Source organism: Armigeres subalbatus, chromosome 3 (assembly GCF_024139115.2).
Source record: "Armigeres subalbatus isolate Guangzhou_Male chromosome 3, GZ_Asu_2, whole genome shotgun sequence".
In the NCBI taxonomy this organism is placed as follows: Eukaryota; Metazoa; Arthropoda; class Insecta; order Diptera; family Culicidae; genus Armigeres; species Armigeres subalbatus.
In genome coordinates this window covers 227315487-227330940 of record NC_085141.1, presented here as the reverse complement: position 1 = coordinate 227330940, position 15454 = coordinate 227315487, and the positions used below count along the sequence as shown (strand labels likewise).

Below are 15454 nucleotides of genomic sequence, written 5' to 3'. Positions count from 1 at the left end.
AGGAATTGCTGGAAAAACGCTGAAAACTGCCTTTTTCCTAAATCGATATTCGTTTGTTCATCGAACGCATACTAACGTTCGAACGTTCGGATCGAACACATACACACTCACTTGATTTTTCACTGGATCTTTTCCCATTGTTTCTTTGATTTTATCACTCCTAAAACATATTCACTAACTGAGTTTCACATTTTTCGTCAACCTTGACTACCAATTAATTCACTTCACGCCCAAAAACTGTTGAAAACTGCTTTGCAAAAATCGAAGTGAGAGACAAATTTGACAACCGTATTGTGAATGCAATAAAATGCGGAAGACTCAAATTCACTAGCGCAATAAGTGAAATGGTGAGTACAAAATCTACGCGATGCAACTTCATTCAATCCGAACAATACAACGTATACGCCAGCCAACACGCAAACAAAGATATGCATACACAAGAAAATAATCATCTCTTCGCCGTTGCCAGATTTATTTATTGGAAAAAATCATTGCTGTTTGTCGGATTGAACAATAAAACCAAAAATAAATATTTAAACATGTTACGTAAGCTTCTATTACATTCCAAGTGGTGTATAAAAAAAATAAACCGATAAATACCCATATATTTGATACACCATGAACATGTCTTATGATATAAAATAAACAATTCGTCAAGTCTGGCAACATTATGCATCAGCTGACATATTTTTACCACCCCATTTCCACCCACCCCAGTTGTAAACAACATTTTATTTATCGCTGCTGCATTTTTCCGTACCAATTGCATCACTATTACAAACAAGTGATACAGTCATCAATTTTCAAAACATTGTGATGGAGTCTTGAGCCTTAAAAACAATTGTTTGATTTACAAACAAATTTTTAGACCAGCTTTGTTGTATGCTACACTTGAGATTTTCGGACACAATGTACAATATAAGCTAAGCTTTCGATCGATGTATTAATATTCAAAATTGGTGGTTGCCAACCAGCCGGAATAATAGTTTTCAAAAAAAAAATCCAAAATGGCAGCCAAATTCAACATGTCTGCCTCTAAATTGAGGATACACTCGATATATTGATCTCTATGATCGGTTGAGAAATGTTGGAGTTATGACAGTTTTGGTGAGTCAAGAATTGACAAAAATCGAGGGGTCCATTGAGAAGATCTCGTGTATAACTAACAAGGGGCTCATCTTTCTAAAATTAGGATTTTTTTAAGAACCTCGTGCAAATAGTGGCCCGGTCTCAGCGAGAATTACTCTGTGCCAATATGGACTAGTTGCTGCAATACCAGAAAGAAGGCATTTCAGAGGATTCAAAATAAAATTTTGAAAATGATTCTGAAGTTGCCTGTGGTATAGTACCAATAAACTTCATAGAATTTCTAATATTTAGACATTGCATCAAATGTCCAACAAAATAATTTACAATTTTAGACAAAAATCTAGTAGCTCCTTGTACCCTTAGTACAAATTAGGTTAAGTTTAGTTTAAGTTGAAAACATTGTAATTCCTACATGGTTCAATTCAACCAGAGGAAAAATCCTAACGGCCAGAGGCAATTAAAATGTATTAATAATAACTAATTATGTAACATAGCAAATAAGGATGATAGTGTTAAGAAAACACGGAACACCTAGTCTAAGAGATGAATGCATGTATTAGATAATTAGCAAATAAAATTAGTTTAAAAAAGTGTATCCTGATTTTTTTTTATATATTCGTTTACTTACAAACCGTCCAAAACAGAACAAAGTAACCCGGATCTTGCAAATGTTTCGCACACGTTGAATCGCACATCAATCAATCAAATCGACCCGTGCGAACTATCTGCCTACTGAGTAGAAACACGACAAAACAAGCTCTCATTGATTTTCGTTTCGGCCGCACAGAACAAAAAAATTGTCCCCGGCGAACTATCTGCTTACTGAGCAGAACCATGACCACTTCTTCAAGAGAGTTAAAATGTGACAAAAATTCTTACAGGTTGTGACATGGGGAGAAAAGAAGATATTTTGTTCGTCAATTCATTTTGACATAACTCATAAATGGCTGGGTATGTGAAGTTATCACAAATTTCGTAATGCGGAATCCTTATAACATTCCACTATAATGAATCAAGTATTTTACGGTCAAAGTACTACCCTTTATTTCAAGCCTAGGTAATAAATAAATATTTAATTGTTTAATTTCATGATACTGATTGAGTCGTGTACCACAAGCACACTTACATTTACTGATACGTTGAATATTCTAGACTTGTTCCCAGCTCAAACACGTGCTGCCGAATCCAAGTCACATATTTGGCTACATTGGTGTAAGCACCCGGAACTCCCTTTTGTCCGCAGCCGATGCCCCAGGCGACAATGCCCACCTGATAGTACCGATTACTGTCAGCCGGGCAAACCAGAGGCGCTCCACCGTCACCAGTGCAGGCGTCAACATTTTCCTCTCCACCGGCGCACATGTAGCTACTGTGGAGAATAAATGACAGCCCAAGGCGTGTCTGTCTGAACGCCTCTTGACATTGAGCGTGGGGTATGACGGGAACCTCTATGCTGCGAAGAATGTTTTGCTGCACTCCCTGTTCGAATTTGTCCTTGCCCCAAGCACCGGTGAAGCATTCGGCACCATCGAATTTTTGTTCCGGAGGTGGTAGACAAATGATCTGCACGTTGTGGTCAGCGGTAAAAGGCGAGTCCAATTTTAGCAGCGCTATATTGTTGTGATGGTATATGTCGTACTTCTCGTGGATCACGACTTGGATGACGGTTCGAGTCTGAGAAATGAGATTTATTTAAATTTATTTTAGCAATGTTTTGCAAACTTTTTTTTTTAATGTCACCTGTGTTGGATATAACTCCTGGAAACTGCTAGTATCCCATTCGCCTGCTCTAACAGAATATTGCTCTGTCTTATTCACACAATGGGCTGTAGTTAATGCTAAATCCGGTGCAATAAGCGAAGCGGCGCACAAATAAACCTCTTTGCTGAGACCAAGTAAATCCGTACTTTTCAACAGCATTAGGGTCCAAGGAAATTCACCTGGAAATGAAATATGTAGTTAAAATATAAATTTTTATTAGTCCCATCACGATTAAGGAACAATCAGTGTATATTTCAACAACTGCAGTTTCAATGCACCCATCCTTCGGATGTTAGATTTTCATACAATTCGGCCAATTTCGCACATGCCCATTTATTAAACAGCCTTGGAAGGTTCTAATACATAATTGTAATAAAATCTAACAATAGTTGGTTGGGTGTGGAAACCCAATTAAGTGTACCGTAAAATAAGTTGCACAAGAAGACCGTGAAGACCGTGCACCAAAAACTGTTTGTTGTACCTTGCAACATCATGTTGAAAACATAACACCCTATTTCGGAAATACAAGTGGTAGGAAGTGTTTGTAGCTGCAGAAAAATGGTGTAGGAAATGCATTTTTATACACAGTGCTCCCCTGACCGTTATTAACAAAAAAAATTCTCCATCAAAACTTATACCTGGAGCTGAATTCTGGGACTATACTGCATCTCTGGACGAAGTTTTAAAAAAATCGTAGGGCCCGTTTTGGAGTTACGCTCTTTTAAGACGTAACTGACATACATCGAAGAATTGCACATGATTCTGTTTCAGTTTTGCCCCCATCTAAAATGTTTATGGTATATGAATAAACATCTGATTTTTCTCTGGATTATTTTGGGGTTTTACACAGAGAAAAAAATAATTGTGATTTCAATATTTTCTAATTTTATTTTAAAAGTCAGTAAAATATTGTATTTTTGAGTGCTAAAATATTCAAGTCAATTACTAAATGGTTAATCTGAAAGTTATTTGCTCAGTTTAAAACTTTGATTTTCACAGTGTAAATTCTTTTTTTTTATGAAGATTTACTGGCGGGACTCTGAATAGAGTAGAAACCTCTGCACCAGGCCTTTGATGATACCGTAGCATAATTCCTTTCGAAGCAGTTTGCCAGCCGTGCACGGAACATGTCGACCAAGAAGACGCGGTTGCAACTGAATCAGAGGGAATTACGTTCATAAATAGTCAGACAGGTCCCATGCTAACTAACATCGTTATAGTTTAAAGTCATTTGTGTCATTTTCTTGTCAGAGTCAAGCTATTTTGTCAGTTTTTATGCTATTTAGACGTCTATTGTCATTGTACGCGCTCGAAATCGACCGAAGCAGTTTTTTCAACTCACATGGAACATGTTGCCCAATGATTCATTGAAGAAACTGAGTCGGAAGTTTTTTATCAAGTATAAGAAAGTGTTCAATCCCCGATTTATAAAAAATGACAAGTTAATAACTTTTGAAGCAATTTTCCAGCCGTACAAGGATCATGTCGTCCATTAAGACACTGTTGAACTGGCTCAAAAGACATTACATTTACAACTCTAATAGATACTCTCTCCCATTATCTCATTCCTAATCATATAGTTTTTTTAATCTTTCGTTTATTTTGGAGGCTCAATTGCCGAATCATATAGATTGATCTGTACGATGTCATTCTTGTCTTTATGGTCAGAAGGTATGAAGTATGCGTTCCATGAATTACTTTGTTTGCCTAAGTTATTGGTTCATCCTATGTCAATACTATCAAACACAATGTAAGTTATGTTTTGTAAAAAGTGGAAACTGCTCGTGCATTTAGTCTATTTTATTGTTATTCCTTTGTCAAGGTATTACTATTATTATGTTCTAATAAGTAGCTTGATCGTTTCCGAACTAACTGTCATTATCTATCATGTACTAATGATCTGTTATGAGTCAGCTATAGGATTTACTTTTCGGTGGCAAAGTAAAGCTTCATCACTCCTATTCCCTTCTATTAGTAAAAATTATCGTGAATGAAGCCGTCATAAGATTGTTCATATACCATCATTATAATGTGTGGTATTTTTTTATTATTGCTCTTCGAAGTGAGGCATAACAAAATAAAACTGGCACCACGCTCCTAGTTTTGAAAAAACTTCTACTCAGTGAATCCAGCAGTCGATTCCCTACGAATGTCTTGAATACTTTGTTTTTTAATAAATGCCTAGCTAGCTAAATGTAAGCGTGGCTACGACTCATCGTCACAGGGAACGCATCAGAAAAGTATTGCCAAAAAGAAGAGAACTCACATCATTATCACTGATGAAAAAGGCCTCTGCCTGACTGCACTACCATTCAAGGCTCCAAGACACGAGATCCGGTGGATCACATGCAAATGCCGTAAATTAGTGCGTCAATGCCAGATATGTATCGCGGCACCAAATAAAAATAGTCAACATGTGATACCACCACGACAGGATATGTCTTTGTTTGCCATATCAGTACTAATGGCGTAAGTCGACCCACCGCGGCAAGGTAACATATCCGAGGGGAAGGTGAATTCTTAAATCAAAAGTTGTAAAATAATCAAAACTATTTTCATACTTCATATTTTTGGCAACACTGAGAACAAATAATAATGTATCTGGCAGCCCGCGACGATCTGTCATCATAACTGGGCAGAAAAAAATACCAGGACGGAACAGATCATCGCGTTGCGGTTGAAACTTTGAACCGAAGGACCGGCTTCAAATATTTACGATTATTTCGATGCCCTTGTACCACCGACGAACCGACGTGTCACCTCGCGTGTCACTTAATGGAAAATAATTCAAATTAGCTGCCCACGACACCATGATGAAAAATCATCGAACACTACCGCCACCCCCATAATGGCTCGCGAAGTTTTCATAGCTCAGCCTCCATCCAACGTGTATTAACATTGCAGCGGAGTTGTATCTTAGCTCATTTGACAGAAGCGATCGCCCGCAAAAGCAAATGACCGTTAAAAAGCGTGAGACAGTCAGAGAGCGCCAGTGACACGTCGGTTCGTCGGTGCTTGAACTTCGCCAACACCGAGCGCATTTGGGAAGCAAAAAATCCGAGGTTCCGGTTAAAAAGAAACCATACGCTCTATACAACTTCACAAACAACAATGTTTGCTCCCGAAAAAAAAGCCGCAATGCGTTCTTCGGGATTTTTGTCATCTGCAATTACCCGGCGCCACTACAAAATGGATCCGAGGTAAAACAAGCGGTAAAGCTCCAAACGCAATACAACGGAACGGCGACGGAAACGGAAAATTTGACAGTTAGCCCATATATTTTCTGTCAAATTTGCCGTTTCCGTCGCCGTTCCGTTGTATTGCGTTTGGGGCTTTAGGCACAATCGTTTGCATTTTATGTTCTTTTTGTTTACATTTCTAATTTTATTTCACAGGATTTCGTTTACTGGTCAAGACCCAAACTGCATTGGATAATAAATTTAATTACTGCGAGTGAGTGTTTCGTGAACACAATTGACGGATTCAATGGGTCAAAATATTTAGAGCAATGGGTGCCAGTTATGCTCCCAGCGCATCCAGACCGACATTCTTTTGGAAGTGGCAGCCGGTTAACTAGTCGCCTGCGGTTTACATGTTGTGACGATCAAGTTTTCTGGTGTTGATTCCAGAAGGAGACGGAACTCGGCGGAATTAAGTAAACAGTATCAAACATTGTTGAGATACAGATTGTTCAACGCCGGGAATTATTGTCGCATCCAATAAATAAGCAAAGTAAAGTAATGAATAAAACGAAATGAAAAAAAAAAAACAATTTTGTATGTATTTAGAATATTGACGAAAACTAAAATTGAGAATATACTCATAAAATTGAGAATGAAAACAACTTATTGTTTTGACAGTACACTAGCGTTTTTGAATGTTATTAACTTTGAGAGAAAAATGTCATTTGTAAAGCTTAATACACATTTATTGTTGAGAGGATTATTGTTATTATGAGAATTCGGCTCTTGTCAAAGTTCCTGCAGAAGTGACATTTTTACAATTGTAGATTCAACAGTCTTATACTTTCTACTGAAAATCACTAACTCATTTTATCAATTTTACCAACGTTTCTTTTAATTTTACCAACGATTTTTTTTTTGTGTGTAGGAACATGTTGCATGGATTTTGGTTGTAAATTCAAGCAACCCGATTAAAAATACAACCGAAACAAAATTGTGTAAAAACAGAATTCTGTGTATAACATCTCGTCAAATACATATTTCTCGACTTCCAAGGCGTTGTCAGCGATAAAAATAGTTTTTATTGTTACAACCAATAGAATTCTATACAAAAACGTTGACTACGACGATAAGTAAAATGAGATATATCAGAGAACATTTAAAAATTAAGATCAGTTTCATCTTATTCTACATTCAATCTATAGCCAACTAAGTATGATTATCCCTATTTATTTATGTTTAATTAATATTAAATGCACACATGTCCTTTTTTGCAATAAATTTCAGCTATTTGATGTTCTATGTAATAGTTCTACATGTGACGTTAAAGTTGCTGTGGACGGAAACCGATATATGCTCATTGTGCCATCACTGCGCATGGCAGAATGTATTAAAAAATCCTTATATGAAACTTTTGCGAATTCGTTTTTAAAAAGTTCCAACCTAAGTGCTGTCAAAGTGTTTTTTTATTCGCTCAGGTTGGAACTAGGTTCGCACTAGTTCCAACCCCAAAGCTGTCGGGTTCGCACTGTGTTGTTTCACGGTTTCGCACCGGGTTCACCAATTTAACTGTACTTCAACTGTCAAAACCACGTGGGTGGGTGGGACTGGGTGGAATAAACAAGCAGAAGGGAGAAACGAAACTGTCTGTTTATTAAAATGAAATGCGCGTTGAAAATCTTATTTTTTGGGAATTTTGTGATATTTGTTATTGTAGTTTTAAATGATGTCTAGAATCATTTTTTAAAAATAATTGTTAGGGAAGTTATGTATTCATAAGTTCATTCAGGTTTACTCACGGATTGTGTCCTAAATTAGGTCGGTGGATGGAATTATGTAGTTTGGAAATTCCTCTTGAAATCCGTTCACAAAATCCGCTAAAAATTGTCAGAAAAATATATTTGAGGAACACCGAATAGAATTATTTCTTATGCAGAAATTACTTCAGAAATTCTTTCTTTTGAAATTGTTCCAAAAACTCTTTCGTGCGTTTCAGAATTTTCTTCGGGAATTCTGCCAGAAATTACTTCAGAAATTCTTTCAGTAATTATTTCTTGAATTGTTGGCGATACCTTTCAGGCATTTCTCCATATTTTTTCCAAGCGATCCTTTCGAGAAGTTGCTGGAAGTTGGAAGTTGCTCCAGGAATTAATTTGAAAATTCCTACAATATAATTTCTTCAGGAAATCCTTCTGGAATACAGGAACTAACTCGAAGTTTCCTTCAGGAATTGCTCAGCAAGGTTCGTACATAAATTCCCCCGGAAGTACCTTGAGCAATTCCTCCGGGAGATTCTTGAAAATTGAAAATGCACGGGGCCCAAAATCTGGTGGAAATTTTTCCTGAGGTTTGAGGCTATCTTTATCAGGAGAGGTAGCGAGGAAAAAAAAATAGCGAATCCTGGAGAATCCTGGACATGCTTCTGAGTGTTCTCCGAAAACTTTAGATTTTTTGTAGAATGGAAAATCTCTTTGACATGAATTCTATACGGAATTCTTGCTATAAAAATGTGCACGGTATTATAGAATATAATTGAATAGGGGAACTGTTCCGATCTCCATCTCACTGAACATATATCAACATGCGTGCTCACTGCTGAAAAAATCATTAAAAATAATAAACAATCCAAATTCCTTTCCATTGCTTTGTTTTGATGGGATGAATATCAGACCATGAGATGAATTCCAGGAGCAGTTCCCCTATTTATATCTACCCAAAAGTAAATTTCACTATCCGCAAAAATCAGTTCACGCACTTAAACATATTTATTTATCATGATCTGATCTGATTATTTATCATGATCTGAACGCACTGCCAGTGCACTGGATGTCCTGGATCATATGTTTCGAATCAAAACAAACACGATGCTACGCACACCAACATATCCAATGACAGATGGAACTGAAAATGTTTTTTTATTCAGGGTTCGGGTTGGCACTGACTCAGGTTTAAAAACGAATTTGTGATATGATATTTGGAGGTCTTAGAAAGATCCAAACTTTTAAAAGAGACAACATGCTTATCAGTTGCGACATAATATCCAGGTGAAAGTTCATATGAAAAACAAGAATCGGAAAACATTTTGAAAAGGCTTCTAAACCGGTAAACAAAAATGACAGATGTTATTCACATAGGGTATTTGTTCCATTATCAATAACATCCTCCAATAACATGTTTCAATATTAGAAAAAAGTTTTAAGGTCCTTTAAGGGCTACACACACTCAGTTTTTAATTCTGCAACACGGCAAAAATCCGCACAGCCGTCTGCCCAGCAAAATAAAAACTGATATCCCGGCAAAAATGACGTATGCTGATTTTCGGCAAATTATTTGCTGATTTTCAGCAACTTTGACAGAAATCTCAGCAAAAACATGTTTACTGGGGCACGGCTGTGCGAAACTCGGTAAAAGTTTAACATTTTGCTGAGATCCCGGCAAAAAAAAATTAAGTGTGCATGTTTAAATGAAAATACAATTGTACATACCATGTGAAAAAAGTTATTAACATGAACATGATATTACGACATCGACATTATGACATGACACATTTCCCGTCACTGCTCATATACCAATAACTTTCGCAAAATGGATGATTTTGACTTGATCTGTGTCATGCTTACTGCTGCCTACAAAAATGAGAAACAACGCAATTTGCACTTCAATTCTTTGTTTTCAATTGATAATGATATGAATTCAAGGAGCAATTTGTTCTTTACTAAAGCAACAAAATTTATCAAATCCGCCTTTTTTAAAAAATGTACGCAGCATCAAGAAGATCGTGGTATGCCCAGTGAAGCTGTTTGTACGCTTAAGGCACCTTTAAGGTGACAGATATAACCCTACTCCATAAATCCATAAAGCTGCCCAGTTCGTTTTTACACTGTGAAGTGAAAGAGGAGGACTGTTCATCAATATTGAATCACTGTCCTTGCCGGGAATGGGATGTATTTTATGCAGCATGCCCGACTTTTCCAATTTTTTTTGTCCTGGGATCGCCGCCTTCGAGTTTTTTTTGCCTCACTAAGTAGGCAGGAATTTATTAAGGAATAGGCTATTATTCATATTATCAGGTTTATAATCTTAAGGACATCTGTAATAATGTACTCCAAAATCGTTCAATTTTAGCTATTCCATATCAATAAGGTTCGAATTTTTCAGGCAACTGTGGATTCAAAGACAGCACTTGTAGCCGATTGTCACCAATAGCCCTAAATGTACGAGTTTCAGATTTTGAAATTTTGGTTAGGATCTGGATTTTTTGAAATCAGGGAGAGTGTTATTTTGATAATCACCCTCCGTTAACGATACCAATTTTAATAAGCATATTTTCGACGAGGATATGTCTACTGCTTTTAATACATTGAATAAAAGCTAGTACATCATTGTAGTATACAGCATACTACTTTTATTGCTGACGACTCATTGGAAGTTGAAAAATATGTATTTGATGAGATATTATATTTATTTTCTACAAAATCATACAGTTACGTCTTGAAGAGGGCGTAACTCCAAAACGGGCCCTACGATTTTTTTTTTAAATTTCGTCCAGAGACGCAGTATAGCCCCAGAATTCAGCTCCAGGTATAAGTTTTGATGGAGATTTTATTTGTTAATAACGGTCAGAGGAACACCGTGTTATATGTAATAGTCATTTCCGAGCTCACCAAAAAAAAATGTTCTCCCATAAATTCAACGAAACTAATATGTTTCCAATTACATTGATTGCGAGTTTCACAAATAAGTATTTTGTATATAGGTAGGGGAAAAGACGGCTTTGGCAGGTTTTGTTCTATTATTGGCAGGGGGGTTTTTGTCGACCAAATTTTGTGAAATTTAGCCACAATATTCTTTGATATGCAAAGAATGTTTAGGCCAAATTTGAGCCTAGTCAATCATAAAAAACCCCCTGCCAATAATAGAACAAAACCTGCCAAAGCCGTCATTCCCCCTACTTAACTTATTTTCGCCGTCGATGACTTTACGAAAAGCAGTCAAGATTTTGACCACTTAAGGACAAGCCTCCCGGAATCCAAATTCAAATCTCGCGTTTTCTAGAGAACACTCGAGACGGAAGCAATGCACAACTGCAATTTTTATTATATTTGTTTTGCTGCGTCGCATAAAAATAACAGTTGTGCGTTGCTTTCGTATTGAGTGGTGTGCTCTAGAAAACACGAGTAGATATAAATTTGGATTCCGGGAGGCTTGTCCTTGAACAATTCTAACAAATGTGCAGATTTGGATGGTGCATGGAGTGGCTTTATTACCGAGGATCTTGTAATAAATTCACTGCTCAGGTTTAAATCGCTGACTCTTATGAAATATAAATGACAAACGTCTCAATTGTCATTAGTTAAATAATTGATACTTAAAATACAAAGTTCACGGCTACTCCATCGTTATGAATCTTTATGAATATGGATCATGCTTATACACTGTCTTACTACGTACCATATTGTGCTGCTCCACTCTTAAATCCAGTCAGCCTGTATCCAATTCCATTATGATTACGTACGCCACATCTATCAAATGTGATCTCACTTTTTGGAGATACAGCGATGATATCTTTTGCTTCACAACATGTTTCCAATAAATCACATCCTTGATTATCCGATAATCTGCAGGTAACCGTAAGTTAACTGTATAGTAATCGTAAGTAGATCGTTTAGTAAAAAAAAGTGAATTCCTCAACTCACCTCAAATCAAAAGACATCGGATCCAATCCGACAGGTTGCGTGAAATTCTGTGGGTACACGGTAACATCCAAACTGTGCTCGGCCTTGCATAGATTTTTCTTTACGCACTCGCATGACTATGTAGATTGAGCAAAATATTTCATTGCATTTCATAGAATTAATATGGAATCCAATATAAACGGAACCATTTCCGAGATGACTCAATACGTACCTGACTGCTGGACCGGTCAGCGATAAGAAGCACGACAGTAAACAACAGTACTGGTCTCTTCATTTCCCTCACGTTAAGCGTGTGTTAATCTCTGAGAGGTAAAGCACCGACTGGTTTGATCTCATCGGCTGTCTGTCTGTACGAAGTTGTCGATAAACAGGTTCTCTTGGGAAACGTGCGACGTCTGCGTCAACGATTGTCCCATGTGTTGGGCAGGGATGATACAAGTGGGAAAACAAACTATCAACGATTTGAACCTTCAAAAACTACATTTAAATTTATGTATGGCATGATTAATCCGCCTTAAATACAACTACGTGATTATTACAAATTATTTTATATTTATTTTATATTTTTATTATTTTATTATGTTATTATATTATAAACAGGGTTTCGACTTTTCCTTTCAATGAGACCAAAGCAAGCGTTTTTCGGGCCAAGGGAAAATCTTATTTCGTTGTTTATGTTGAGGATCATCTTTCACCCATCAATCTTTTCTTTAGAATTAGCGTTAGAAGATGAACGAAAATCTTGCCTATTAGATGAAAATCCTTTTTCGTTTCATTGCTTTTACCTCTCACTCACTTTTCGCGAGAATTATCGCAGAACAATTACAAAATTGTATGGTCGCGCCGGGATTCGAACCCAGAATAGTAACAATAATAGCTGTGGGGATGCGCTTACTTTAGCCACACCACCACGCTATCTGTATGAAAGCGTTAAGTTATTTGTTCCACATAAGCTACTGCCATTTGCATTGATGATGCCACGAAAAGACTCGAATATGAAAGAAAAAGAGCAAACCAACGTTTAGCGGCAATCGAAGTGAGCGAAAAATTGTTATCACTCTCCAGGCTGTTTTTCTTTCCCGAATAGCGATTTCTCCCCGAAAACTTTCGTGAGGGAAAATCATGTGCTCCTGAGATTGAGTGAGCATTACGTACCCTGATTATAAAATATGATTTTAAGAGAAGTGATGAGTCTACGGAGTCAACTATTACGGTTGCTGTGAGGGAACAGAATACTGAGGCGTTACGATTTGGATGCCAATCTCTAATAACAAATATTTGATGTCGGTATGTATTTGAAACTTGTTTATACGTATATTGAAATGTCCCAGATTTAGGGATTAAGAGTTTAGTTATCTTGAAATAACAAAACGATGTACACTAACCAAAGACCAAACTTAGAATGCTTGTCGCTTCATTTAATTCATGTAGATGACCATGATTTGTTGATGCAGCGAAACTTGAAGAGTCAATGCACCTTGTGTTCGCGCTGGGTCCTGGATGCGGACAGAGTCTCTGGAATGCTTATTATTGGTGGTGTAACCGTTGAAGTTGGTGATTGGATCTGCTCGTTAACTGCTCCCTTATTAACAACTCCCCGGTTCGTTATTGCGTTTTAGCAGGAATCTGAAATTTTCTCTATAGATTCTTTTCTTAAATTATATTTTGAATATAATGAAGTCTTATATTATTAAAAATTCATTTTTTACTGATGAGCAAACCGATTTTTACATGGATATTCAACAACTCGTCAGTTATTAAGAGTTACAAGTTTAATTCTACTAAAATTAAAGATTTTTTAATTTTCCTCTGTACATAATAAAACTGATCTAAAATTATTTATCAGACCTCTCATTGCTGGTAAACTGTAAGAATTAGAAATATGATATGTTATCTTGTATGGTAAGGAAATTCTTGTTTATTCGTGGTTTCAGTCCCACGATGATACGGTTCAAACTCTTCCCCGATTAATTTTGAAAAAATATGAATGTTAAGATTAAAAACCTCTAGAGTTTTTTGCGCCTCATCACGTATAGCGCAATCACAATAAATCAAAAGTGGCTTTTTGGAGGGATTCGGTGGAAACTTTTATCTTCATATACGCGCTATGCATATGCAGAACCAAGAATAATTGTAAAATAGAACAACGAAAACATACAACGTCGTACTATCTCTGTCTCCATGATTTACATTAAAACCGGATTAGCATCGGTCGGGGATTCCCTTACATCGTTCGAAATAAGTCCATACCGGTGAAACACAAACGAACTTTTGATTAAAGACCCGACGAATTGAGGTGATGTCTGTGTATATTTTGGTACTTGGCTTATTTGAGCATTCCTTATTTCCCGCGTTACGAAAGGTTTTCTCGAAATTTGAAAAGGAAGATAGACATAAAAAAGCATTCAATCAATAACTGTACTGGGTGTCAAATCAGAAACTAAAATTGGGGACCGTCACGAAATCATGTAAGATTTTGAACGTTAATAGAGCCTTTATCTTTCGATGGATTTTCGAGATTTATATATCAATCTACTCCGAAACTCTCCAGAAATTTGTAAGTTTCGTTGAAACTTTTGACTATTTACGATAAACTATTGAAACTTTTAATTCTAGTCATACACAATAAAAATATCAGAACCAACCAATCCCGTTCATGCATTCCCAACACGGACATCAGATTGATGTATGTTACAGTCCTTGTGACCCACCGTTCTATTTTCTCCGGGTTTGAAAAGGCCCATGATTCGCGATCGCGCGTCATTTCTGTACGATGATCCACGGTGAGTGGTTACGAAGAGTGGGAACGGAGAGCGGACAGTACGATGGCGTTGGTAGCGGTCGTAGCATCGATGGCGGTGGTTTCGGTATCTATTTATTCGCATGGATGGCATCAGTGGCAGCCAAGTGAAAGTTTCTCAAGATTCTGATTTGGTTTTGTTACTGTTTGTGACTGAGAAGGCGAATTATTGAAAATCAAACGGTTCTTTTAAGAATCAAAATCAGTACTACAAAAGGTCGTGATCGTCACAAGACAGAGAGCAAAGCATCTTTTTCTATCTAGGCCGACCAAATGAAAGTATCATGGGTTCTTTGTTCAATTTCGTATGAAAAGCAGTCATGGAAGGATGTCGTGCTTTGTTTAAATTTAAATTTATTTTTAAAATTAATTTTTAAATTAAATTTATATTTCTACATAATTTTAATAGATATATTAATGCAAAGAATAATGACAAGTCGATAAATTAACCATATTGCTTTAATCTTATGAATCGAAGGTGGTGATAAAAACAAAAATAAAGCAGATGTTGCACACTTTTAAACCCTATCACGGAATAATTAATTTTTGAGTTTTTTGTAGCATGTCTTTAATCCTTCGCGTTTCTATATAGATTGAAAGGGGCAGATATGTAAATGGCGTGACATCTCTCATTGAAAATGAGAAATGAGAAATTGATCACAATATTATGCAAGTGAAGGTGATGCCTACGACAACGATCGTACGACCCACACCATCGGCGTGGATAAAATTTCCGGCAGGAGCTTCGCCGATACCGAAGGTGGTACCGCGGTCTGCTCTTCACGACATCTCGAACGAAATGACTCGCGCACGCGGAAAAGCTGCTTTCTTGTAATCACGCCCCTTTGGTGAGTATCACGGTTACACAATATTTGCACTCATTTTTATTATCAGGCTAAGGCCGGAGTGGCCTGTGCTGCACATAA

The 15454-nt window shown here is 36.9% G+C and overlaps 1 protein-coding gene across 1 annotated transcript; it reads right to left on the bottom strand.

The window, feature by feature from the left end:
- Positions 1 to 2108: 2108 nt before the first annotated feature.
- Positions 2109 to 12314, bottom strand: LOC134226318 (phenoloxidase-activating factor 2-like). The gene is made up of 5 exons (XM_062707026.1): positions 11940 to 12314; positions 11729 to 11844; positions 11484 to 11650; positions 2830 to 3029; positions 2109 to 2763 (listed from the first exon to the last, which is right to left on the bottom strand). The coding sequence occupies exons 1-5, from the start codon at positions 12000 to 12002 to the stop codon at positions 2218 to 2220; spliced, it is 1092 nt and encodes a 363-aa protein (XP_062563010.1). The 5' UTR covers positions 12003 to 12314; the 3' UTR covers positions 2109 to 2217.
- Positions 12315 to 15454: the final 3140 nt, after the last annotated feature.

What these genes read in the sequence shown, in the direction of transcription:
- LOC134226318 (XM_062707026.1), bottom strand. Translation starts at nt 12,002, where the DNA reads ATGAAGAGACCAGTACTGTTGTTTACTGTCGTGCTTCTTATCGCTGAC. An exon ending in CTGACCGGTCCAGCAGTCAG is followed by an intron (nt 11,845 to 11,939) that starts GTACGTATTGAG and finishes CAATCTACATAG; the next exon opens with TCATGCGAGTGCGTAAAGAA. An exon ending in GAGTGGAGCAGCACAATATG is followed by an intron (nt 3,030 to 11,483) that starts GTACGTAGTAAG and finishes TTTCATTTCCAG; the next exon opens with GTGAATTTCCTTGGACCCTA.